Raw genomic sequence first — 21,833 nt, 5'->3', positions numbered from 1 at the left:
ATATCCTAAGATGGTAATTTTGTTATCTAATTTTGGCCAGTTTTGTATATATTAACAGTTAATTGCACTTGCAAAGTTTTGGATGCCGAAAAAGAGGCCAATAATTAAAAGTGTGGCCCATAAAGTCCACCTTTGAGGATTTCTATGGCCTTGTCACATGAAGAAATACTATTCTACTAAAGTGTTAAAAATTGTGTTTGAGTTAGCTAATACAATGCTGGCCAGGGCTTTGCAGTCAGCATAGACATGGCAAACCTGGTGGCTGAACTTTGTGACTTTGTCCTCACCCACAACTATTTCACATTTGGGGACAATATATACTTTCAAGTCAGCGGCACTGCTATGGGTACCTGCATGGCCCCACACTATGCCAACATTTTTATCGCTGACTTAGAACAACGCTTCCTTAGCTCTCGTTCCCTAACGCCCCTACTCTACTTGCGCTACATTGATGACATCTTCATCATCTGGACCCATGGAAAAGAAGCCCTCGAGGAATTCCACCATGAGTTTAACAATTTCCATCCCACCATCAATCTCAGCCTAGACCAATCCACATAAGCAGTCCATTTCCTAGACACTACTGTGCTAATAAGCAATGGTCACAACAACACTACCCTATACCGGAAACCTACTGACTGCTATACTTACCAACATGCCTCCAGCTTCCATCCAGAACATACCACACGGTCCATTGTCTACAGCCAAGCTCTAAGATATATGAGTTATATGGCAACACCCATTTTTTCATGTTCTCTGTGTATATATACATCTTCCTACTGTATTTTCCACTGCATGCATCCAATGAAGTGGGTTTTAGCCCATGAAAGCTTATGCCCAAGTACTTGTGTGTTAGTCTCTAAGGTGCCACAAGTACTCCTCGTTCTTTTTGTCCATTTTGAGTAGAGTAGGTTAGATTTTCCAGTGGCACTAGCACATGAGCATAACTAGAACCTATGGAGATAAAAATAAGTTACTAAAATGGTTTTCCAAGGCCCTGACTAGCTCTTGCTTACTTCCATCCCATGAAAACTTCATGGAAATCTGTCCTCTCCTGATGAACTTGTTTTAGCAACATTCTAATTTTATACATGATCTTTCCAGAGACAGAAAAAGTAACCCCTTAAAACACTTCCAGATACAGATCGTAGGGACTACTTGTTTCGAAAAGCTTTGCGCTAGGAAAGAGTAGGGGAAGCAAGATGATGAGGGTAGCGAGAGTGAGGAGAATGGAAAAACGAGAGAGGAAATAAACAGTGAGAGTCTCTGACCCCATCTGACAAATACAGGAAGCAAACCGTACACAGAGGGTTTATTCCTTGGCCTGGGGTCATTTCCCAGGCACAGACAATTCCTCATGAGGAGTCACACATACATTTTCCTCTAATGCAACATTTTAAAAATGTTCCCCTATGATCCCAGAAAATGGGAGATATTCCATTGTGAACATCTAATATGGCAGAATTCCTGCGGAGTGAGACAAGCCACCTCTTCCCTTCTGTGCCCTTATACACACTCCAAACAAGCACTCCACAGCTAGATTTACAAAAGGACTTAGGCACTTGACTGCCACTTTAGAACCAGACCCCACTAGGATTCACAAAACCCTCACTGCTCAGCCGCCGAGGCACCTAAAAATCACTCAGCACCTACATTTTCCAGTAAAAGCTCCCTCCATGCCTATGTTTCTGCCTCAGACCACAAAAGCATCTGGATGCCTACACCCCAGAGCGATGCATGAACTGGGGGCAGATAGACATTCCTCTGCCTAACTCGCTTGCAGGACTTGATCTTGTAGGCAAGGTCTGAGCTCCTCTACTGGATTGGGCCCCTGTAAGTGAGCTTACACAAAACCGCTGGCTGTGTGATGCCAAGCCCCTGTACACATACTCATGCCACCTCAACGGTAATGAAGACGCAGTTTCACAAGCACTGGCACCATGGCTTAGCCACAGGCCTGTGAACAGCAATTCCGGGCCCCAGGGCAGAACAGTCAATGGGCCCCCCTTGAAAGGGATGTGCCCACTCAGCGACCTTCAAGCCAAGGCCGGATTAACCTTTTGTGGGCCCGGTGACAAACATATTTGTGGGCCCCCGGGGGGGTAATGGAACATGGTGTGGGGAGGTCAGTACCTGGAGCAAGGGGCCGTCCAGGGGCAAAGGGGCATGGCATGGAGGGTGCGGCCCCACTCTGCCCAGCACAGTGCGAGGGCACTGTTTACGAACTGGCAGCCGACAGACACACACTGGCCCTCCCAGCCCTGTGCTGCCAGCGTGCCCCTTCCCCTCGGGGGCAGACCCATGCCGTGCCACACAGCCCCTGGATGGCAGGCAGCAGGTAAACTGGGGCTGGGGTGGGCGGGGCGCGGCCCAGTCCAGCACCCCCGGCCAGCCCAGGCCAAGAGGCTCTGGCCCCAGCGTCTCCCGCCTGGCTCGGCTTGGGCCCTGGGGCGCCGGCTCCCGGCCGAGCACCACCGGCCCCGACCCGGCCCCCAGCCGAGCACTGCCGGCCCTTGGCCCTGGCCCCTGGCCCCTGGTCGAGCACCGCTGGCCCCCGGCCCCGGCCCCGTGCCGCCAGGCCCCGGCCCCGCGCCGCCAGGCCCCGGCTCGGCCCCGGCCCCCGGCCGAGCACTGCCGGCCCCTCCCTCCCTATTTTCCCGGACATGTCCGGCTTTTTGGGATTTCCTCCTGGACTGGGATTTGAGGCCCAAAAAGCCGGGCATGTCCGGGAATATCTGGACGTATGGTAACCCTGCCCTGTCAGCGGTTTCTCAAGCGGTTTCAGTGACTCAGCCCTCCAGCCGAGTGCCACACAGTCTGTAGATAATGCAAACAAAACAAACACCTTCCAGGGTAGACAGTCCAACAGAGACCTATCACAAGGCCGCTCAGTCTTTAAGCAGTCCCACAGTCACGGTCTGACACTTCTAGGCTTGGCAGTATCAAGCCATATCCCCAGGGCTTCCACCTTGGAGGCAATGGTTTCACCCTCTCTGGGAGCACTCACTAAAAGATCATAAAGTTTAAATTACAGACTGAGCCCTGAATTAGCATGCACATTCTTCTGGTGCCAGACACATGCCGCTGTGGCCCTTTAACTGCTCACTATGCTACTACGATTCCATGGGCCACTTCCCCAATACTTCACCCTTAGTGTAGGGCTGAAGTCTGGTACTCAATCCCAGCAGCCAGCGGAGGAGCAATCTAACCACTCCTATTCTGGATGGAGCTAGCCAGATCTACCTGCCAATACACGTCAGTAGTATTTACTCTGCATCTTCAGGCAAGTTCAAGCAACTGACCCTACCCTGACTTAGCAGAGGATCCTGCATTCCTATGCAGAGTCCCAGAACCTTCCATCTATTGCACCATTACTATACAACATTAGGCCCTGATCCTGCAAAGACGTATGCACATGCTTAGTTCTATACACTGGAAGGAGTCCCACTGAAATCAGCAGGGCGACTACCTCCAGCGTGCACAGTTAAGTACACATATAACTCTTTTCGGGGGGGGGGGGTGTCCTTCTTTTATACAGCATCTTTCCTACAAGCTGTGGATTAGATCCTGCTCTCAGTTAGACCATTTTAAATCCTGAGTAGTACGGTAAGTGAAGGTAGAATCTGGTTCATCATGTTTACACTTGAAAGGATTTCACCAAGCTGGAGCTAAGTTTCCCATGTCAAAGGGCTGAGTGTTTACGACCCCATAGCTGTCAATACTATTCAGTGAGCCCTGGGAATAGTGAGTGATGTGATCTAGTGCAAACACCACGGAGGAAGCACCATATTTTTCCACCTTTTAGTAAAAATGATTAATAAACCAGCTTTTCTCATTCAAAAGATGCCTGTGGGGGAAAGGAGCAGGATTAAAAGATGACAAGAAATTAAATTGTATTGTGAATGTTCTTGCTGATGCAGCCAAGGGAGAGCTGTCTGCAGCCCTCTGACAAATCGCCCCACGCATTTTGATAGGAAATGGACGGGGGTATAATTAGCAAGTAAATTCTCTCCTGTCAGCAAAAAAGAAAAAAGAAAAAGGAAAAGGAAAGTTAATTTTAAAATTGAAGCTAGAACTTTAGAACCTGATTGGCAAGTGTTTTTGCGGAGAGAGAAGCCACAAAGCCATAAATCTGCACCGATTCATTCCCCACCTCCGAGTCATGCATTATCTCCAGGAATGGCAGTGGCAAGGGCTGCAGCTTCAATAAATGTTTGCACAGTGATGGGTTTAGATTAACTGTCAGGCCAGTGATTGCTGCCTTTGCGATCCAGGGAGATAATATGCTGCACAAAAGTGAGGGGTTCCATCTGGAGAGAGAACTGCACAGTCTCAGAAGGAAATGTAGGTTCCCCCTGCTGCTTCTCAGAGAGTTTTCATAGGGTATGCCTGTGGAAGACAGAGCGAGCGTGAGTGCGTTGGGGTGTGTGACCGCTGTCCTGCTGGAAGGAATACTTGGAGCTGTTCAAGTGTCTGTGACTGCTCCTAGTACTTACTACTATACAAGCTTGAATGTTTCATGGATAGCAGCTAGTTTTCTAAAAGGAGCCTGATTTTACTGATGCTGATGCAAAAGCAGCAACAGTGAGCACAGACCCAGGTCCAGTGTAATGCATCTTTATGTAAAATGTGTACAAAACTGTCCTGATGTTACATCGCAAAACTAAATCTTTGGGAATTGCAAATGATTTTTAATTAATGTCTAATTTCTATTGTGTGCTGTGTGTGTTTGTGTGTATGCCACGCACATGCTCAGGTCGGAGCGGTGGGCTCATTTGGTGGGTTAAATACAATTTTTTTTTGTCAGGAGGGTACTGGATTTCGTGTTTGTGAGAGCTTTTATGTGTGGTGGTTACCTCTCCTTTCCCTGCAACCTCAAGGAGCATTTTACATACACACACAAGCTCATGCACAGTTCATATATGTGTATAAGCAATTCAACACACAGTTGCATGCTAGGAATTACTAAAGGGTTGCTGTGTGATTGAAAGGCAGTAGCCATGAAATTAAGTCTCTAATAAGAGGTGACTTATATTAACATAATGTTTGGGAACCTCTGCATTAGAATAACACACTGGCTAAGTGTGCTGTGTCTCCCCCCGTGGCTGGGGCATACAGAGGATAACAGCCTACTATGGCTACCACTTAATGAAATGACTCCTTTAGCTCAAGTGACAGGGTCTGTTCTAGTGTTGGAGAGATCACAGTCAAGCCCTGCTCATGACCAATTTACTCCTGAGGGCATTCTGCACCAAAAATTATGCACACAATATTTCAAAATTCTGCAAGTTTTATTTTGTCAATAATAAAGGCAGAGGCTCCAGCATGGCAGTGGGGAGCATAGGCCACTGGCTGTACGAAGGTGGGAGATCACCCTGCAGCCTTCCCACCCCCAGGACACGAACTCAGTGAGGCTGCACCTGACCCCTAACACAGCACAAGGCCTGGGCCTGCCCCAGAAACACCCTGGGGCCCTGCCCCTCTGCCCCAGACACACCAGGTGTGGGGGCAGCCAGGCTCAACCAGGCAGGATCCAAGTGTGGAGGGACTCAGTGTGGGGGGATCCAGGTGTGGGGTGAGAGGATTCTGTGTGGGACAATCTGGATGCAGGCAGCTCAGTGGGGAGCCTCTGTGTATCCAGATCCCTACACACACAGGCTCAGGGACAATGGGACTCTGCAGGGGCTACCAGGTGAAAGTGGTTGGGGCTCAGCAGAGGGGTCTGGGTGTGGGGGGGTCTCAACAGGGGGGTCTGGGTTCTGAGGGCTCAGGCTTATCAGGGTGGGAGTTTGAGTGCAGGGAGCTCAGTGGGGGATGGTCTGGGTGCAGGGGTGGGAGTCCGGAGACATGGGGTTTAGGTGCAGGGGGGTTCTACCTGTAGGGGTTGAGAGTCAATGGGGATGGAATTCAGGTAGAGATGGCTAGGCGGGTTCTGGGTAAGAGTCAGGCTTGGCAGGGGTGTCTGTGTATGGGAGGTCCAGATGCACAGGGGTTGGGCAGATGGGGGAGCAGCTCCCAGTACAGTGATCCCTCCTCCCACAGATGAGGAGGAATGAGGGCAGGAAGCAGGAGAGGATACTGAGCTTCCTGCAGCTGGGGGAGGTTTCTGGGGATGAGCCTGACACAGACCCAGCCACTCCTTACAGGGGAAGAGGAAGTCCTGTCCTCTCCTACTTTCAGCCCAGCTGGGACTAGCAACTGATTCCAGCTCAGAGTAGGAGCCACTGGCTGGGGCCCCCAGCCCTGTGGTGATTTACCTCTCCAACAGCTGCTCCAAGAGCCTGAAACAATGTACCTGCGCAGCTAGGGAGTGGTGTGTGACGCTCTTGCAGTGTCCCTTTGCTTCCCTGTCAGAAAGTCATTTTTCTGCAGGGAAGCAAAGAAATCTGCAGGGGACATGAATTCTGCTCACGTGCAGTGGCACAGAATTCCCCCAGGAGTACCAATTATAGCTAATGTACACTAGTGTAATGCATGGTGCAGTTATATGTATCATTGCATGGCAGCTGGAACAAGTATTGAATGGCCCTGTAGTGATGAAATTCTCTAACATGAGGGGATGGGCTGATTTGGCGACAGGCTTTTCTGACTAAAGAAATACACCATGCTATTGAGAAAGAGGCATGGTAGTTGCTGGCACGCCAATATGGGAGTCGGGCCACCTCTGGGCTAGTCCTAGCTCTGCCGCTGACTTGCTTCACAACTCTGTGTTCCAGTATAAGGGGTAATAATTATTACTTCTCTCACAGAGGTGTGGGGGGGCTTTACACACATCTGTAAAGCAATCCAAACTCCTTAGCCAACATGCAATGCAGAAATGCAAAGAATGATTATTAGCTGCTGCCCCGAACAAAGCCGCCATTCTCCTAGCACCAAGGAGGAAGATACTTGTTATTTTTATGGATAATACTATAGTATTTTCTCCTGGCTCTCAGCCTGCTGATCCAAGCTTGGTAAAACTGCCTCGCCCTGGGTGTTGCTGAATCCCCATGCGACAGCAGATGACTGAGTCTGGGAGGAAGGGGTGGTACATGTCACGAAGGCGTAGAACATATTTTTGTCAGTGAAATTACATGGAAACAACATTAGAATCACAGAAGTCAGGATTCTGTGAGTCTGAGTCACTGCTGCCTTACTCATCTTGTGCTGTCATAACTGCTGATTTTAATTTGTTAGGCGCCCTAATGACTAAAGGATGGAGCCACTACTTCCAATGATGGGCCATGGCGGCTACCTTGCATCTTCACACCAGGGGTTTACTCTCCTGTGTAGGTTTTCATTTTCATCTCTGTGCAGGACCTGTAATCTAATCCAGTTTGCTAGCGATCCTTATCAGTGTGGGATTTGAGCACCTCCTTCCCCAGTGCAGGCTGATGTAGGACTATCCAAAACCACTTGCCATGCCAGTCATGGTCCAGAGCTCATCTGGCAACACCAACCACCCCAGGCTCACCCTGCAGCGGCAGGACCGGACCATGAGCAACGACTCACCAGGCTTAGACAGCTGCCAGAGACCTACTGGCGCCCAGAGGTGCTCCAGTCCCAGAGTCTCGTCTTCACAGCTCAGTGACTTTTCATGCGAGATCTCGGTGTTGGCCTCTTACTGCTCACAATTTCCTCACACAGGACCTCATTCCCCGTATTCCTCACTAGGATTAACACTGCCCACAGGGCGTGCAGCCTCCCCCAGGGCATGGCATGCAAAGCACAAGCACTAGTAAGGGCCAATAAAGTAGCAGCAGTTCAACAACTGCATTATTCCTCGACTTGCTATCAGTTCCAGAAACTGAAAATAACAACTTAATTATCTCCGTCTGTCTCCTCTTTGGCTTCCACGGCAGAATTTTACAAGAAGGCCAGTACAAAGATGACAAGATTTATGGTAGAAGCTGGCAGCTTGGGTGGTGGATAATGTGCTTTTCTAGAAAAAAAAAATCTATTTAATGGAAAAATAATGAAAAATAGTTTCTTACTGTATCCAAAGAGATGTTTTATGTTCAGATGATGCATTGCAATAAATGTCTCTGATATTGTGGCTCTCACACTCTATGCGCATTTGATGCAGATGAAGCCATCAAGAGAACATTTTTTAGGCCTTTATATGTGTTGGAAATATGTGAGTATTATTAATATAATAAGCGTTGAGAGTGAGATCAATGGCAGGGAGATATAGATCAGATCCTCTGCTCTGAGCTTCAGAAGAAGCTGTGTCAGGACCCATCTACACAGCAAAAAAACAGTTACAGAGCGGGTGACATAGCTGTGACTCTTGCAGGGACATGTGTAATGCTGCTAAAGCAGTTCGTAAAACACATCCTCAGGGCAAAGGCTAGAAAAGAATCTTATTAAAGAGAAGGCTAAGAGGTGGCGGCTTGATCCATAGGCACCGACTCCTTGGGTGCTCCGGGGCTCAAGCACCCATAGAACAAAAATAGGAGGTGCTCAGCACCCACTAGCCACAGCTGTTTGGCAGGCCCCATCAGCTGTTTGGCAAGCCCCGGGGTTGGCCGCTGATCAGCTGTTTGGCAGCTGGTGGAGATGCTTAGGGAAGGGCAGAGAGCAGAGAGCGGGCAGGGGTCTCAGGGAAGGGGAAAGGGGAGGGGCAGAGCATGGACAGGAAGAGATGGAGTGAGGGCAGGCCCTCAGGGATGGGGCAGAGCAGGGGGTAGGGCCTTGGGGCAGAGCAGGGGTACAGCACCGACCAGGAAAAATAATAGACTGAGAGCAAGCCACAGGCACTATCAGTACCAATGCAGGGAGGTGTTTGACAGTAGAAGGCAGACAAAGGCAAAACAAGATGCAATGACTGGTAGTTGAAGTTAAACAATTGAAAACGACATGGATGAGAATTAACCATGGGCGCAGCTTACCAAGGGGTGAAATGGCTTCTCCAGCACTTGAAAATCTTTAAATCACAATTGGATTTCTTTTCAGATGGTACGCTCTAGCTCAGCCAGAAGTTATGGGCTCGATGCAGCAATTACTGGGTGGAATTCAGGGATCTGTGTTATAGAGGATGTCAGATTAGATGATCACAATGGACCTTTCTAGCCTTAAATCCTATGAAGCTATGAAAATCCTGCATGCTTGATGAGAGGTGGCAAAGGCAGCTCTGTTCATCATTCACTCACCCAGTGTTTAAAACCATTGTCCTGTTGCTGTGGGATGGAGTCACCCAAGGTCTGCTTCTTTGTTAGAAAGCCTGGACAACTCCTGAGAGAACCAGGGCCTTGACTGCACTTTGCTACGACAGCACTGTCAGCAACAGACGTTTTGCCTAAAATTTCTCCAGGCTGCAGCTGCACAATTGGTAGCAATGTTGTCAGTGCTTTAACTATCATGTGACATAACCTAGCTAACAGCAAATCCAGACAGCACAGTGGTTAAAACACTGCCAGCTCCCTAGCCATGCTAGCATTCTCAGTGGAGAAGCTATACCAGTACTAGCAATGGTGGGAAATTTTAGGGCAAAGTCTACTGTAGCCAAGGCCAAAAGGGGTTGAACTTAATTGGCTCTGTCCACGCTAGAGGGATATGCAAATTAGTTACAATTAACTTAGGTTTAAACAGAGACTGGGAATGGTTGGGTCATTACACTAATTGAATCTATTTCCCCATGTTAAGTTCTCCTCACACCTTCTATGGGTCATCTCGATTATCACTTTAAAATTTTTTTTCTCCTGCTGATGATAGCTCATCTCAATTGATTGGCCTCTTACAGTTGGCATGGCTACTCCCACCTTTTCATGTTCTCTGTATGTATAAATATCTTCTGTGTGTTCCATTCTATTCATTCGATGAAGTGGGCCGTAGCCCACGAAAGCTTATGCTCAAATAAATGTGTTAGTCTCTAAGGTGCCACAAATACTCCTGTTCTTTTTGCGGATACAGACTAACACTGCTGCTACTCTGAAACTAGAGGGACAATAACTGTCAATACCAGCTGAGCTGTAGTCAGGGAAGGGAGGAACTGAATTTGACACCTACCCCCTAAGTTCCCTGCCACTAGCTCTTTTCACTGACAGACACTGAGAAAGCAACCTCCTTCCTGTGATGTGGCAGAGAAATTCAGCCCCAGCAGAACCCAGGCAGCCCAAGAGAGACAGAAAGCTGCATTTCAGGGTAAACTGGGTCTGGCACACATGAAAGGTGCACCTTCTCTCCCTTCACCAGCGCGGAAATGCAAGTTCCAAGGAGCGGAGGCAAGACAACCCCTCAAAAAAAACACAGCAGCCCCAAGGACATCTGCTTTGCATGAGCGGCAGCATTCCAGCTCCAGCCACTCCCACATCCTGCAAAGGGATCAGAACAGCCTGTAGAGCAGAGATCTATGGCTTACAGTCCCTGTATACAACAAATACCTGTAGGGCAGAAACCTCCAGCATATTGAGGGCCTGAGTCTCCAGTGCCCAGCACTCCGTGTCATCATCTACACCTGCCCAAAGTGGGTACAAAGCACTTCCATTCTGATTTAGCGCTGTTTTAACACCCACTTTGGTGCTCGCTTTTCAAGGATATAAATAATTGTACAAAAAGTGCAGTGCAGCAGAGAATCAGGCCCAGTCAGTTTCACAGGGGGAGATTTTCAACAGCACAAAGGGCAGCAAGCACCAGATTTTTAAAGCTATTGAAGCATCTAAAGATGCAGATTGATTGGGAGTTAGGCACTGAGGAACTTCTGAAAATCCCACTAGATGCCTAAGTGCTTTTGAAAATCTAGCCCTAGCTGCCTACTATTTGTGCCTTTGAAAATCTTCTCCACGATCTCCATGTTGTTTAGTCTCTTTTAGTTTGTTAGAGGAAGACTGCTCACCTGCTAGCTACCGGGGTGCTTGCAAATCCATCGGCGTGTATTAAAGGTCTGATTAGGCAAACAGATTTATTAGCATTTGCTGCTGTCAAATCACCAGAGAGGGGGCTGCTTTGCCTACCAACTCTCCTTCTGATCTCATTTACTGCTGTGTAAATCAGGAGTGAGTCCACTACAGCCAATGGCGTCACTTCAGTGTTGGTGAAGTCAGAATCAGATCTACACCCATAAGCAATACTGCCCCCTGGGATTTTCTGCCGTATCGTAAGCAGTGTCACTATAGTTTAAATTCCAAAATATTGTCATCAAATACACTTAAGCCTTAGCTACTTGTTTGTTAAAACCCCAACTCAACCTTGCAGAACCAGGCTTTAATTCCTTGCTGCCCTGCATACTGTACAGTAATTTACACCCATTAAAGCAAAGTGGATGCAGAAATCAGACTTCTTCCGTCAGCCACCCTCCTGGGATAATGCTGCACCCACTTTGCATACCATAAATGATTCCAGAAAGACCCAGGTGCCAGGCTGAGGGAGAACCAATGAATTAAGCAAACTTTGATGCCCCTAGTGGATACACGTCTCCATTGCGCTGCAGAGCTGCTTACCTTGTAAGCCAGGGGTGGGCAAACTTTTTGGCCCGAGGGCCACATCTGGGTGGGGAAATTGCATGCAGGACCATGAATGTAGGGCCAGGGCAGGGACTTGGGGTGCAGGAGGGAGTGCAGGGTGTGGGAGTAGGTGCGGTGTGCAGGAAGGGGGTCAGGGCTAGGGGTTGGGGCATACGAGGGATGCAGGGTGTCCAAGGAGGCTCAGGCAGGAGGTTGAGGTGCAGGAGGGGTGAGGCAGGGGACTCAGGGCAGGCGGTTGGGATGCAGGAGGGGGTGCGGAGTGTGGGAGGGGGCTCAGTAGTGGTTTGGGTGCAGGAGGGGGCTGGGGTGCAGGCTATGGCCCGGCACTGCTTACCCTGAGCGGCTCCGGGGTGGCAGCAGCATGCAGCGGGGCTAAGGCAGGCTCCCTGCCTGCCCTGGCCCTGTGCCGCTCCCGGAAGCGGCTTTCACCACATCCCTGTGGCCCGGGGTGGGGGTGGTAGAAGGCTCCGTGCACTGCCCTCGCCTGCGGGTACCTCCTCGGAAGCTCCCATTGGCCGCGGTTCCCCATTCCCAGCCAATGGGAGCTGCGGGGGGTAGGCCAGCAGGCGAGGGCAGTGTATGGAGGCCTCTGCTCCCTCCTCCCCCCGGTGACACAGGGATGTGGTGCTAGCCGCTTCTGGGAGCGGCGTGGGGCCAGGGCAGGCAGGGAGCCTGCCTTAGCGCCGCAGCGCCACGGGGGTGGTAATCCCGCAGGCCGGATCCAAAGCCCTGACGGGCCGGATCTGGCCCACGGGCCATAGTTTGCCCACCCCTGTTGTAAGCTCTACATATTTCTGGTATGAACAGTGATAGCTGTTACAGGATTTTTCCAGACTCATCAACATGCATAATGCACAATCAATGCCCCAGAGACAGGAACGATTGATCGCACCATGTAGAAACACTAAATCTGGCTTTTTAATAAAAAAAAAAAACATTGCATATAAAAAGTCCCAGCTTGACACGGTGCCAAACGGAAAGTCCCAGGCTGCAGCGCACTTTGTGGGCTTTGGGTAGCAGCTTTCCCTGTCATGAGATTTATTTTTAGATATGAAGCATGTTCTGACGCCCTTCAGAATGGCTTTGCTACTTCTTTCCAGGCATACAGTAACTTGCTCACTACCCAACTTTTGTCTGGATGTCAGAAGCCCAAAGATGTTCATGTGTTGGAACATGACAATATGACAAATGTACTGCTCATCCTTGGGATCCTCCTGGCTTTGGCCTTCACATTCCTTAAGGACTTTCAGTCAGTACCTCCAACTTCCATTATGCACAATCTGTGCTTAAAGGTTCTGAGGAGTGATCCACTGAACTATTGTGATGCCACCCTGTGGGTATCTGTGGCATTGCAGATGCTGGCATATGGACTCACTCTTAAGGCACATTTTCCACTAGAGTTTCCAACACAAACTTTTCCAAATACTGCTGATCCCTGCCCCATTTTGGGCTTTGAATGCCATATTTACAGACAGATGGTTTTATTTCTTTGGCCAGCCTGACACGAACAGCCTCATCATACCCTCTAGTCTAAGAGCCCTTGCAGACTACATCCATGTTTCACAGCCGTACAACAGCATGGGAAGGATACAACTCGAATAAATCCTGAACTTGGTTGTCATACTAAGATGATGTTGATTCCATATCTGTGTAAACGGCCCGTGGCAGATGCTGCTATGCCAATCCGATGGAGAACCTCCGTGTGAGAACTGGAGGAGTTATTAAGTATAGAACCCAGATCACAAAAGCAGGAAACTGATTTGATAGTTTTGTTGTTCAAAGAGATCGGAATCGCGGGTGGACATAGTCCTAGATTTTGCAGTTTTATCTTTGACCATGAAACATGGAGACCAATCTTAGCTGACTCCTCCTCCATAAGCTGGAGTGCCTCACGAAACCTGTCGGGTTCTGTACTCAAAGAACGTCATCAGCTTAGTCAAGGTCTGTGAGTGAGAGATCACCGATCTCAATGCCTGTGGACCTGACGGAATGCTGCATTAAGAAATCCATTGCCCGACAAAAGAGTGCAGGGGCCAAAACGCAAACCTGCCTAACACCAGATACTGATTTAAAAGGCACTGACATCTGGTTCCCCAGATGAACATGGGCAGTGGTTCCATTATGCAGCTCTCTAATTAAGTCCAGCCGAGTGGTAGGGACACCTACGCCCTTTAAAGCCTTCCATAACGTGACAGTTTACTGAATCAAATGCAGCCTTAAGATCAACACATGCTACGTGCAGCAGCTTCCCGAACTTGCACTGTATCTCCGACAACCAGCGAAGGACCAAAATGGTGTCTAATGTGGACCTGTTCCTTGTAAAACCTGACTGTTGGAGACGACGCTTCTGATGTAGCAAAGGCTCCAGACCTGCCAGCAAAACATGCACAAACACCTTCCCTGGAACGGAGAGCAAGGTGCATGCTGTAAAACATGGACACTATGCCTCTCAGACTGGACAAAGCTGGAGGCTTTTCACACAAAATGTCAACATTGTATATTGGGCATAAAATGGAGAGACTTAATCTGTAACGCAGATGTTTATGGCTGCTCAGGTCTACAGATTACTGGGGCCATTGTCCGCAGGCGGTGCCTTACGCTTTTCGGACACGTTGCAAGGATGCCACAAAACATTCCAGCGAATGCTGTTCTCCGGGTAGCTTGTAACATCCAGGATAAAATCCCACCAAACAAGGGGTGGAGGTGGCCCAGAGGAAGACCCCCTATTACATGGGTTCATCAAATCTGTTCCAATGTTGGACTCTCAGGCCGTCAAGCCTTTGCAATTGCGCAGGAACAGACCAAATGGCGAACGATTGCTATGGCTGGCTAAGCGTTAATGAAGACGACTACAGTAGTCACAGGACAGTGTCTTTGTCTGAACCACAAGTCTTTGCAATAAAGAATGTTATCTCCCCAAACAGTCTAAAGGGACACACACACACACACGTTAACGGCATCACTAACAAGTACCTATGACAGTCTATGTGCTCTAACACAGCTAGTCACCCAGCTACTGGGATTTCCAAACCCTCTCTGCTCTATGTTGCTGTGTTCTCTTGGAACCTCTCCTCTCCTTGGGCCATGACCCAACTGAAATCATTTAGAGCTGGGCAAAGAGGGTGTTAAATGTCACCAAGCTGATTCAGTAGCCATCTATACCCACTTAGCACTAGGGTAAATGACTGTACAAGGTGCCAGATAAAGAGCAGACACCACCCATATTCTGCTTTGAAAATCCACAATTGACCACATGGTCTGCAAAACATCCAAAGGGGCCATGTTGAAAAAACACCTTCCCACCCCCTCCCCAGACTTTACTTGCCTTTATCATCCAGAGCTCCAAGATCTGGACCGAAAGTGTTTTACAGCATTAGATGGAGCAATAGATAGAAGCATCCTGGTCTAGCATGTGGCAAAGCTTTCTGGAAAGCCTAAACACTGTTCCTTTCCTGCCCCCCAATTTCCTCTCCTGGGGTGCAGATCGCACTGACGTCGCTACCCATCGTTCTCATGTGGGAGAGAACATGGGAGCTGCTGGGTCATGGGTGGGCAAGTCTGAAAGAAGCACAACAGCTGTGTAGCTCTGAAAAGGTCTGTGCCCATAAACCTCAACACTGAAAAGGCCAGAGGATGCAACATGGACTGTGCAGATTCAAAGGAACATTTGAAATATGTTTTAGAACTAGTTTTTCACTGTTTACTTTTCCTGTTCATAAAAGCATGTGAGAAGCTGGAAATCGTAAGGCCAGGCTAAAATCGGGATGCCCCAAGTTAGGCTGAACAGTCACAGCTCTCACTAGCACCAACAGAAATGGAGAGTGCTCAAATGGCACCAGAATGCCAAGACAACTCAATATTCTGAGTTAAGAGTTTGTGAGGGTCCAATGTCAGGGGACTAGAGGGGAGAAGTCTTCTGCACTTGTAGGTTTGTTTCATTATATACAACACCAGGGTGGGGAGTGAGGAGATGGGGAGTGTGAATTATTTTATTATTTAGTTTCTTAATGCCTGAGCATTGCTATTCATTATTCTGTGTGTTTAATCTAAGCTCTGTGTCACATAGACAGAGTTATGTTAAAAGATACATTTGGATGGATAATATAATACTTTAGAGGAGTGTAACTTGGAGACATGCATTCTCATTAGGCTAATTGCTGTAGGATGGATGGGTATTACCTTTTATAAAAATTTTATTTAAAAAAAGAAAGATGGAACTCCATGACTCAGAGGCAAATGTAGAACTAGAGCATCCAATTAAAACGTCCATGGTTGAAAGTTTGCACTGTGGCCTGAAAGGAGGATCAAGGGCTTTCAAAACCATCTCTGGACAAGAGGTCAGCACATAGAATATGGGAATTACCAATTTATTCACAAGGCTGTTTTTCAAAGGACATAACACGCAATTCTCATGTGCGAAGTCTCCACCTTCCCATTGCACTGTCGGTTATTGAATCACTTGGGGATAGTCACGAACAGACCCACAGCAGCATTGACTCTGCCTATCATTTTGTACTACACCCATAAGCTTGGTATCTGAGCGCTTTAAAAAACCACAGCTCTGACACTTCAACCGTAGCTGGTGGTTCTCCTTTCACAATCAGCCCAGTGACAGTCTCTGTGGGGTTCTAGGAATGCAGAAACACAGGAACAGCCAGCCCAGTTCAGAGCAGGCACCCAGCGAGCCCCATCTCAAATGGTGGCTGGTGAAGGCACCAGCGACCCTGCTGTGGTTGTTATGAGATCAACTGCCCACTGGAAAGCTCCTCCTAACTCTCAGTAGTTGCAGGTTGGCTTATGGCAGGTAGTATTAGAACAATCATCCAAGATACAGCAATGGAGACATTCCCATAAGATTTCTTTACTAACAGTTACAATTACAGTGCAGCCAGGGACACCGCAAACTGCAAAAAAGTGCCGGGAGCTAGGCCAAGGCCACCCCTCTTACAAGCCGTGCCTCATAGGATCACTTTATTTATACCAGGGTCCCTCTGGCACTGCAGAGGGGCCTTACTGGAAATGGGAATCAGGAGCTTACTGTTCATGCAGAGCAGCTATGATCTTGGGCCAATCTTTTCAAATGTGCACGCCTAAAGTCAGGCACCAATGGGAGCTGCATGGGCTAAGCCCATCTGAAAACGAGACCACTTATCCACCAGCTCAGTAGCTAACTTTAGGCTTGCAAGTTAGAAAATGTTGGCCCTGGTTTAAGGTTTCTGCTACTATCTCAATTGAATTTATCTCATTAACCTTCCCTCCCACCACAGTTTCCAGCTGCCCAGATCCAAATCTGGCTGCAAAGGGAGTCTGTGCAAAAGCTCCCTTGGAGTTGGGCTCTTGAGCTGTAGCGTGGACTGCATACAAGCAAGGCGAGCCCTGTATGATCCTTGTCACTTCTGCTCCCCATGTAGCATTCACACCCATATGCTGTGCACAAGAGCAACCGTCAAATGACTAATTGTGATTCCCTGAGCAACCTGTATTCAGGAAACTCAACTGATGTCTGTGACTAGCACGTACGTATGTTTATATCAGCCAAAACAAATATTGCCGGTGTGTGTGATTTACAGGGCACAATGGAAAGCTTCTCACACAGAGAAATACTGCAGGAAAGACCTGATGTACGGTCAATGTGATTTTTCTTTCCTGAATTACTTCTGTTGGGCATGCACTTTCCGAGCCAGGCTTTGCAACTACATTAAAACATGTCCCAAGACACAAAGAAAGAAAAAGGTTTTTGAGCCATTGCTTTACTGACCCCATAATCCTCTAAGCCCTGGCTGTCTCCTTGCTAGCCTTAGACAACTGCCCTCCGCCTAGCCCAGGTGTTTTCGACTTGTTAAAAACAACACTAGACTTCTATTGCTCCCAGCTCCTTGATACTGAGCAACAACAGGCGAGAACGGAACATACTTGCTACCCTCTTAGAGAAGCAGAGGTGTCTTGCAGAGTTTGGCCTCCTAGGGTTCTCCCTTTCAGTTGGCCCTGCTCACAACACTACAGCTGTTTTACTATCCAGCCATCACCCAAGTCACTGAGTTGCAGAAGGATGGGTGAGCCTTTGGGATCTTCACAAATAATTTTCCCTTAAACAATTCCTCATCTCTCCCCCTTCTTCCAGTTTTTGTTCCAACAAACAAAAGTTGCACCACACCATCGATGCTAGTCATACAAGGGCAGTTCTGAAAGGAGGCTTTAGGCAGTAAATTGCTTAAGGAATTCCAGCTCACCAGCAAGGCACGACCCTTCATTCCTGGAACCACGTGGCCTAGCTTTGATCAAGCTGTGTGTTCTCACATATCCCGTATCTGATCCCTTAAAAATAGCTCTTAGGTGTCTATTCCTTCCTTCCACCTAATGGCCACATGCACCTCTGACATCTAGAATAATACAATGCTGGCCGATTTCAGGCTGCAGGAAGATTTTCTCATTAGAAGTTTGAAAAAGTAGATGAAACTTCAAAGGGAGGTTCATACTTCGACATTAGAAATCCATTATTTTTCTTCTTGAGATGAAGAGAGCGAGGGATGCTAGCTTTGCTGTCAATATTGCCTTCTTTGTCTTGAGCACTGAGCTAAGACAGCTGAGATGAAATGAACAGCACAGGTACAATGTGCCATGAATGCAGTGTGACAAAGAAAAAAAACTTTCATGCACTTGACAGCATCTCATTCATGTGCTATGAGAAAGTTATTTCTGGAGTCGGTAAGTTGCCTCTAGGAAGCTAACATTTTAGTAGAGAACATCACAACCTGCTCTGCAAAGTATGTCGTTAGACACACGGAAAGAAGAATGGGAAATGTAACATAAAAGGGTAATTCCTGTCCCCATGTATTTAGATAAAGGCTTTGTGTTTCCTGGAAAGTGAATTTCTCGTACAGAGTATTGAACAGCCTCAGGTCCCCTTTGGATCGTGTGGATTCCATATACACCATTTATTTCAATTGCTAGGTGGTTTGTGTCTGCATCTGCCAATCCTGTCTCACTGACTCTCCCTTTCCTTTCAAGTTTCATCTGACATTTTCCACTCTTGCTTCTCTTTGTCCCTCTTGAGTCTCATTGTCCCTCTCCCATATCTATTAGATCTACTTGAAAATCAGCTAGATTTCTAAGGGTTAAGTCACTCAGGAAGAGAAACCTCATTAAAGACTCAAACCACTCTCTTTCCATTCAGAATGAGTGACAGCTGTCATTCAGGGTCTTGTTTCCATAGGAGATTTGGGCCATGTCTCTCTCTTTATATATACTGTTTTGATTGGGTTGAGGAGGTGCATTTTGAAGAGGAAGAATAAATCATAGGCTGAATTTTTGCCTAGTCATTACTCAACCCTCCAACTCTATTGTTACAGATAAAGTACCGACAAGCTCCAAGGCAGGGCATTCAGAGGGGAGTGTCTGGCTGGCACAAGCCATTCGAATCAACAGGAACTCACGTACAACAATCCGTCACTGCTAATACAGGTTCGGCTTTCAGGCTAGTTTTAAATTAAAAAGTAAAAAAAATACAGAAGAACAAAGATGAGCTTCTATATGGTGGCAGTAAAATGTCAAATAAAGAAAAATTATTATTATTATTATTAGCTTCCCTTCCTCTACTGAGACACCTGCAGGAAACCACTTGTAAGAGTGGACTTTATTGCTCTCTGTAACAGTGCAACAGCTGCAGCCCAGCAGACTGGTTGAGGTCAGGCTAGTTAGCAGAGTTCTCTGGGAGGAATGTGCACAACTTATTAAAGGCCCAATTGGGCATAAAAGCCAACTGCAGTTCTTGAAGGGCTGCATGTCATTTCATCCACTACAAAGATTCATTCATAACCAGCATGAAGCACAGTCAGTGTGTTTTCCCCCTGGAAATAATTTTAGTACCAATCCCACAGCTAAACACCACAACTAATGTACACTTTTAATTATTTTTCCCTTTTAATAAAAGAGGAAGCCTGGACAAATATTTCTAATGTAATTTTGCTTTGCCTTTCAGACAAAGGAACTTTTATTGCCTTGGTGCTTCAAGACTTTTTGCAGAAGCTGTAGAAAAACTGTTAGGTTTGTACTGGGCCCAGAAGACCACCAGTGACAAATCCCCAGGAGTCTACAAATATAGGACCCACCTCATTGCTAGTGGAAATTGGCCATTGACTTCAATGGAGATGTGCTAATCTGCACGAGTGGAGAATTTAGCCCATAAAGCCCAGGGTGCAACTGCAGCTGTTCCAAAGGGTTAATCTCTTTTCTTTTTGGTGGAAAATATTTAGATACAAAAATTCTCTCCCAGTCAAGCAAAGCACTGCCCATTTTCTCTCAGCCGGAAGTTGAAAAGGTAACCTCTCTCTCCCAGCATGACTAAGCTATGCAACATGTTTGAAAGCTGTTTCTTCGTTCTATCTGGATTTCTGAGCCACAGCTGGTGACAGTCATTAGCTAAACAGAAGTAACTACGATTGTAACATTGGACATGAGAGAAGAGGCAGCAAATTTCCATTGGCTTCCATATTGGCTTAGCAATCCCCCAAACAACACTGGACCCGATCCTGAGACGTGCTGATGTCAGTGGGAGTTGAGGGAGCTCAGCACCTGACAGGATCAGGCTCTTTACTTTTTAAAAATTTAAATATTTTGTGTTAAAGGTTACGGGTGTTGGTCTACCTCTGCTCCCACTGGAGTCAAGGGAGCAGACTCAGGCCAATGCTGAGTGCTTTTGCAAATCTCACCCTAAAGTTTTGTTAATGACATGGAAGAAGTTCGGAGAATTGTTTAGTCTCCCACACAGCCAGTGTCACAAATATTCTCTCTATAGCAAAATGTCTTCCTCCAGAAGGGGGCACCAAAATGACAATCACAACTTATATCATCGCAGTGTTCACATACATGTCAAGAGCCGAATACTCTGGTGCCATAAATCCACTGAAATCAATGGAGTTACTCCAGCAGAGAATTTGGCTCTAAGCATATTGATGGTGAGAAATGCTTCTTGTTTCTGTGCTGTGCGGAGACAAAAAGAGGTCTTGGTTTGCCTTTAAGACCACATTTGAAATGATGGTGTTTACATGCTATTTGAACAATTGAGGGTTAAGCTACAAATTGCACGTTAAAATCTAGGGGAAAGTGCTGATTGCCTCAGACTCCAACACAAAGCAATCGAAGGGCTCTTAGTGAGTAGAAAGGGTTAGTTTCATGGGAACATGACTCACTGTATCTTCATGAATAGGCAATGAATTTGCAGTCAAGACCATAAAGTACTGTGTAGTACACTTAACAGAACAACAATGCTATTGGAGCTTTTAGCTGCAGCTTAACTCTCCAGCTCAGGAAAGTGGTATGTGTTCCTCAGACATTCTGGAAAAGCCCACAATACTTGGAAATTCAGTAACAGACACGTCACCAAAGCAGCAAACTGCTTCTCATAAAGGAATTCACATAAACTGGATCTTCCCTAGAGACACCTTAAAGAGAACAGGATTTTCAAAATCTGTGGGTCAGAAGTCTCTCAGGCAAAAGTCTCAAGCAAAGTTCTTGCTGATTTCAATAAGTAAGGACAGATTAAACAAAAGGACTTTGGGCTCTGGCCCTGGAATTCCACAGCACTGGAATGACCATTCCTGTAGGTAGTAATACTGAAGAACTAAGACAATACGTATCTCGTGTAGAAATACTCGTACAAGCGTCTTGGTTAACGTGGAGCAAGCCTTTTGGAGGCTACTAGATTAAATCAACAGTGCTGTTAAAAACAGCACCTCTTTAATAGTGGGTATGTAACTCAAAGTCTGTCTGTGCCAAGCAAGGCACTGCTCGGCACTGCCTTAACAACTTTTCGCCCCATTCTGCTGACGCCACTCTTTATTCAAACATTTATGCTTTCGAACAAGTTTCGGTTTTTTTAAATGTTCTTCTGCTTGACAAACAGGTCACCCCTGGTCTCTGCTCTCGGGTGGTTGCTATGGAGCAGCGTGAATGAACCCTGAGCTAGGCTCCTACAGCGAGGAGTCCATGATAGAATGGCCGTTCTGCGAGAGAATCCTGCGTTTCGTGACATTGGACTTGACCGAGGCAGGAGAGTATTTGGGATTCCTGTAGCAGATAAAGCAGAGGATCTTCCGGAAGGTGCTGCGCATCTCATTGTCCCGATAGGAGTAGACAATGGCGTTGATGAGCGAGTTGATCTCTGCCAGCAAGAGGACATACTTCTCCATTGCCAGCACATTGCAGCTCTCACAGGCCAGGCCGTCCAGCAGGAGCAGCACCTGCCCTGGAGTCCAGCAGATAACGAAGGCGCCTGGGAAAAGAAGAAAAGCCGTAAGAGTAAAGTGAGGCACCAGGACTCCTGCCTCTGACTTGCTGGGGGGTCAGGGCCTTGGGTGAGTCACCTGCCTCCACAGCTGGTCAGGAAATGCTCCT

The 21,833-nt window shown here is 47.4% G+C and overlaps 1 protein-coding gene across 4 annotated transcripts in view; it reads right to left on the bottom strand.

Annotated features, from left to right (window-relative positions):
• Positions 1-12,382: 12,382 nt before the first annotated feature.
• The window catches only part of LPAR2 (lysophosphatidic acid receptor 2), a 38,937-nt gene continuing 29,486 nt past the window's right edge, over positions 12,383-21,833 (bottom strand). For all 4 annotated transcript variants that reach the window (XM_034792556.1, XM_034792554.1, XM_034792553.1 and 1 more), the window contains one exon: positions 12,383-21,711. In XM_034792556.1, coding sequence (XP_034648447.1) covers positions 21,410-21,711 — 302 coding nt within the window. In that variant the 3' untranslated portion in view covers positions 12,383-21,409. The remainder of the gene's footprint in view (positions 21,712-21,833) is intronic.

This window comes from Trachemys scripta, chromosome 16, assembly GCF_013100865.1.
Source record: "Trachemys scripta elegans isolate TJP31775 chromosome 16, CAS_Tse_1.0, whole genome shotgun sequence".
In the NCBI taxonomy this organism is placed as follows: Eukaryota; Metazoa; Chordata; order Testudines; family Emydidae; genus Trachemys; species Trachemys scripta.
This window is presented reverse-complemented; position numbering and strand designations above follow the sequence as displayed.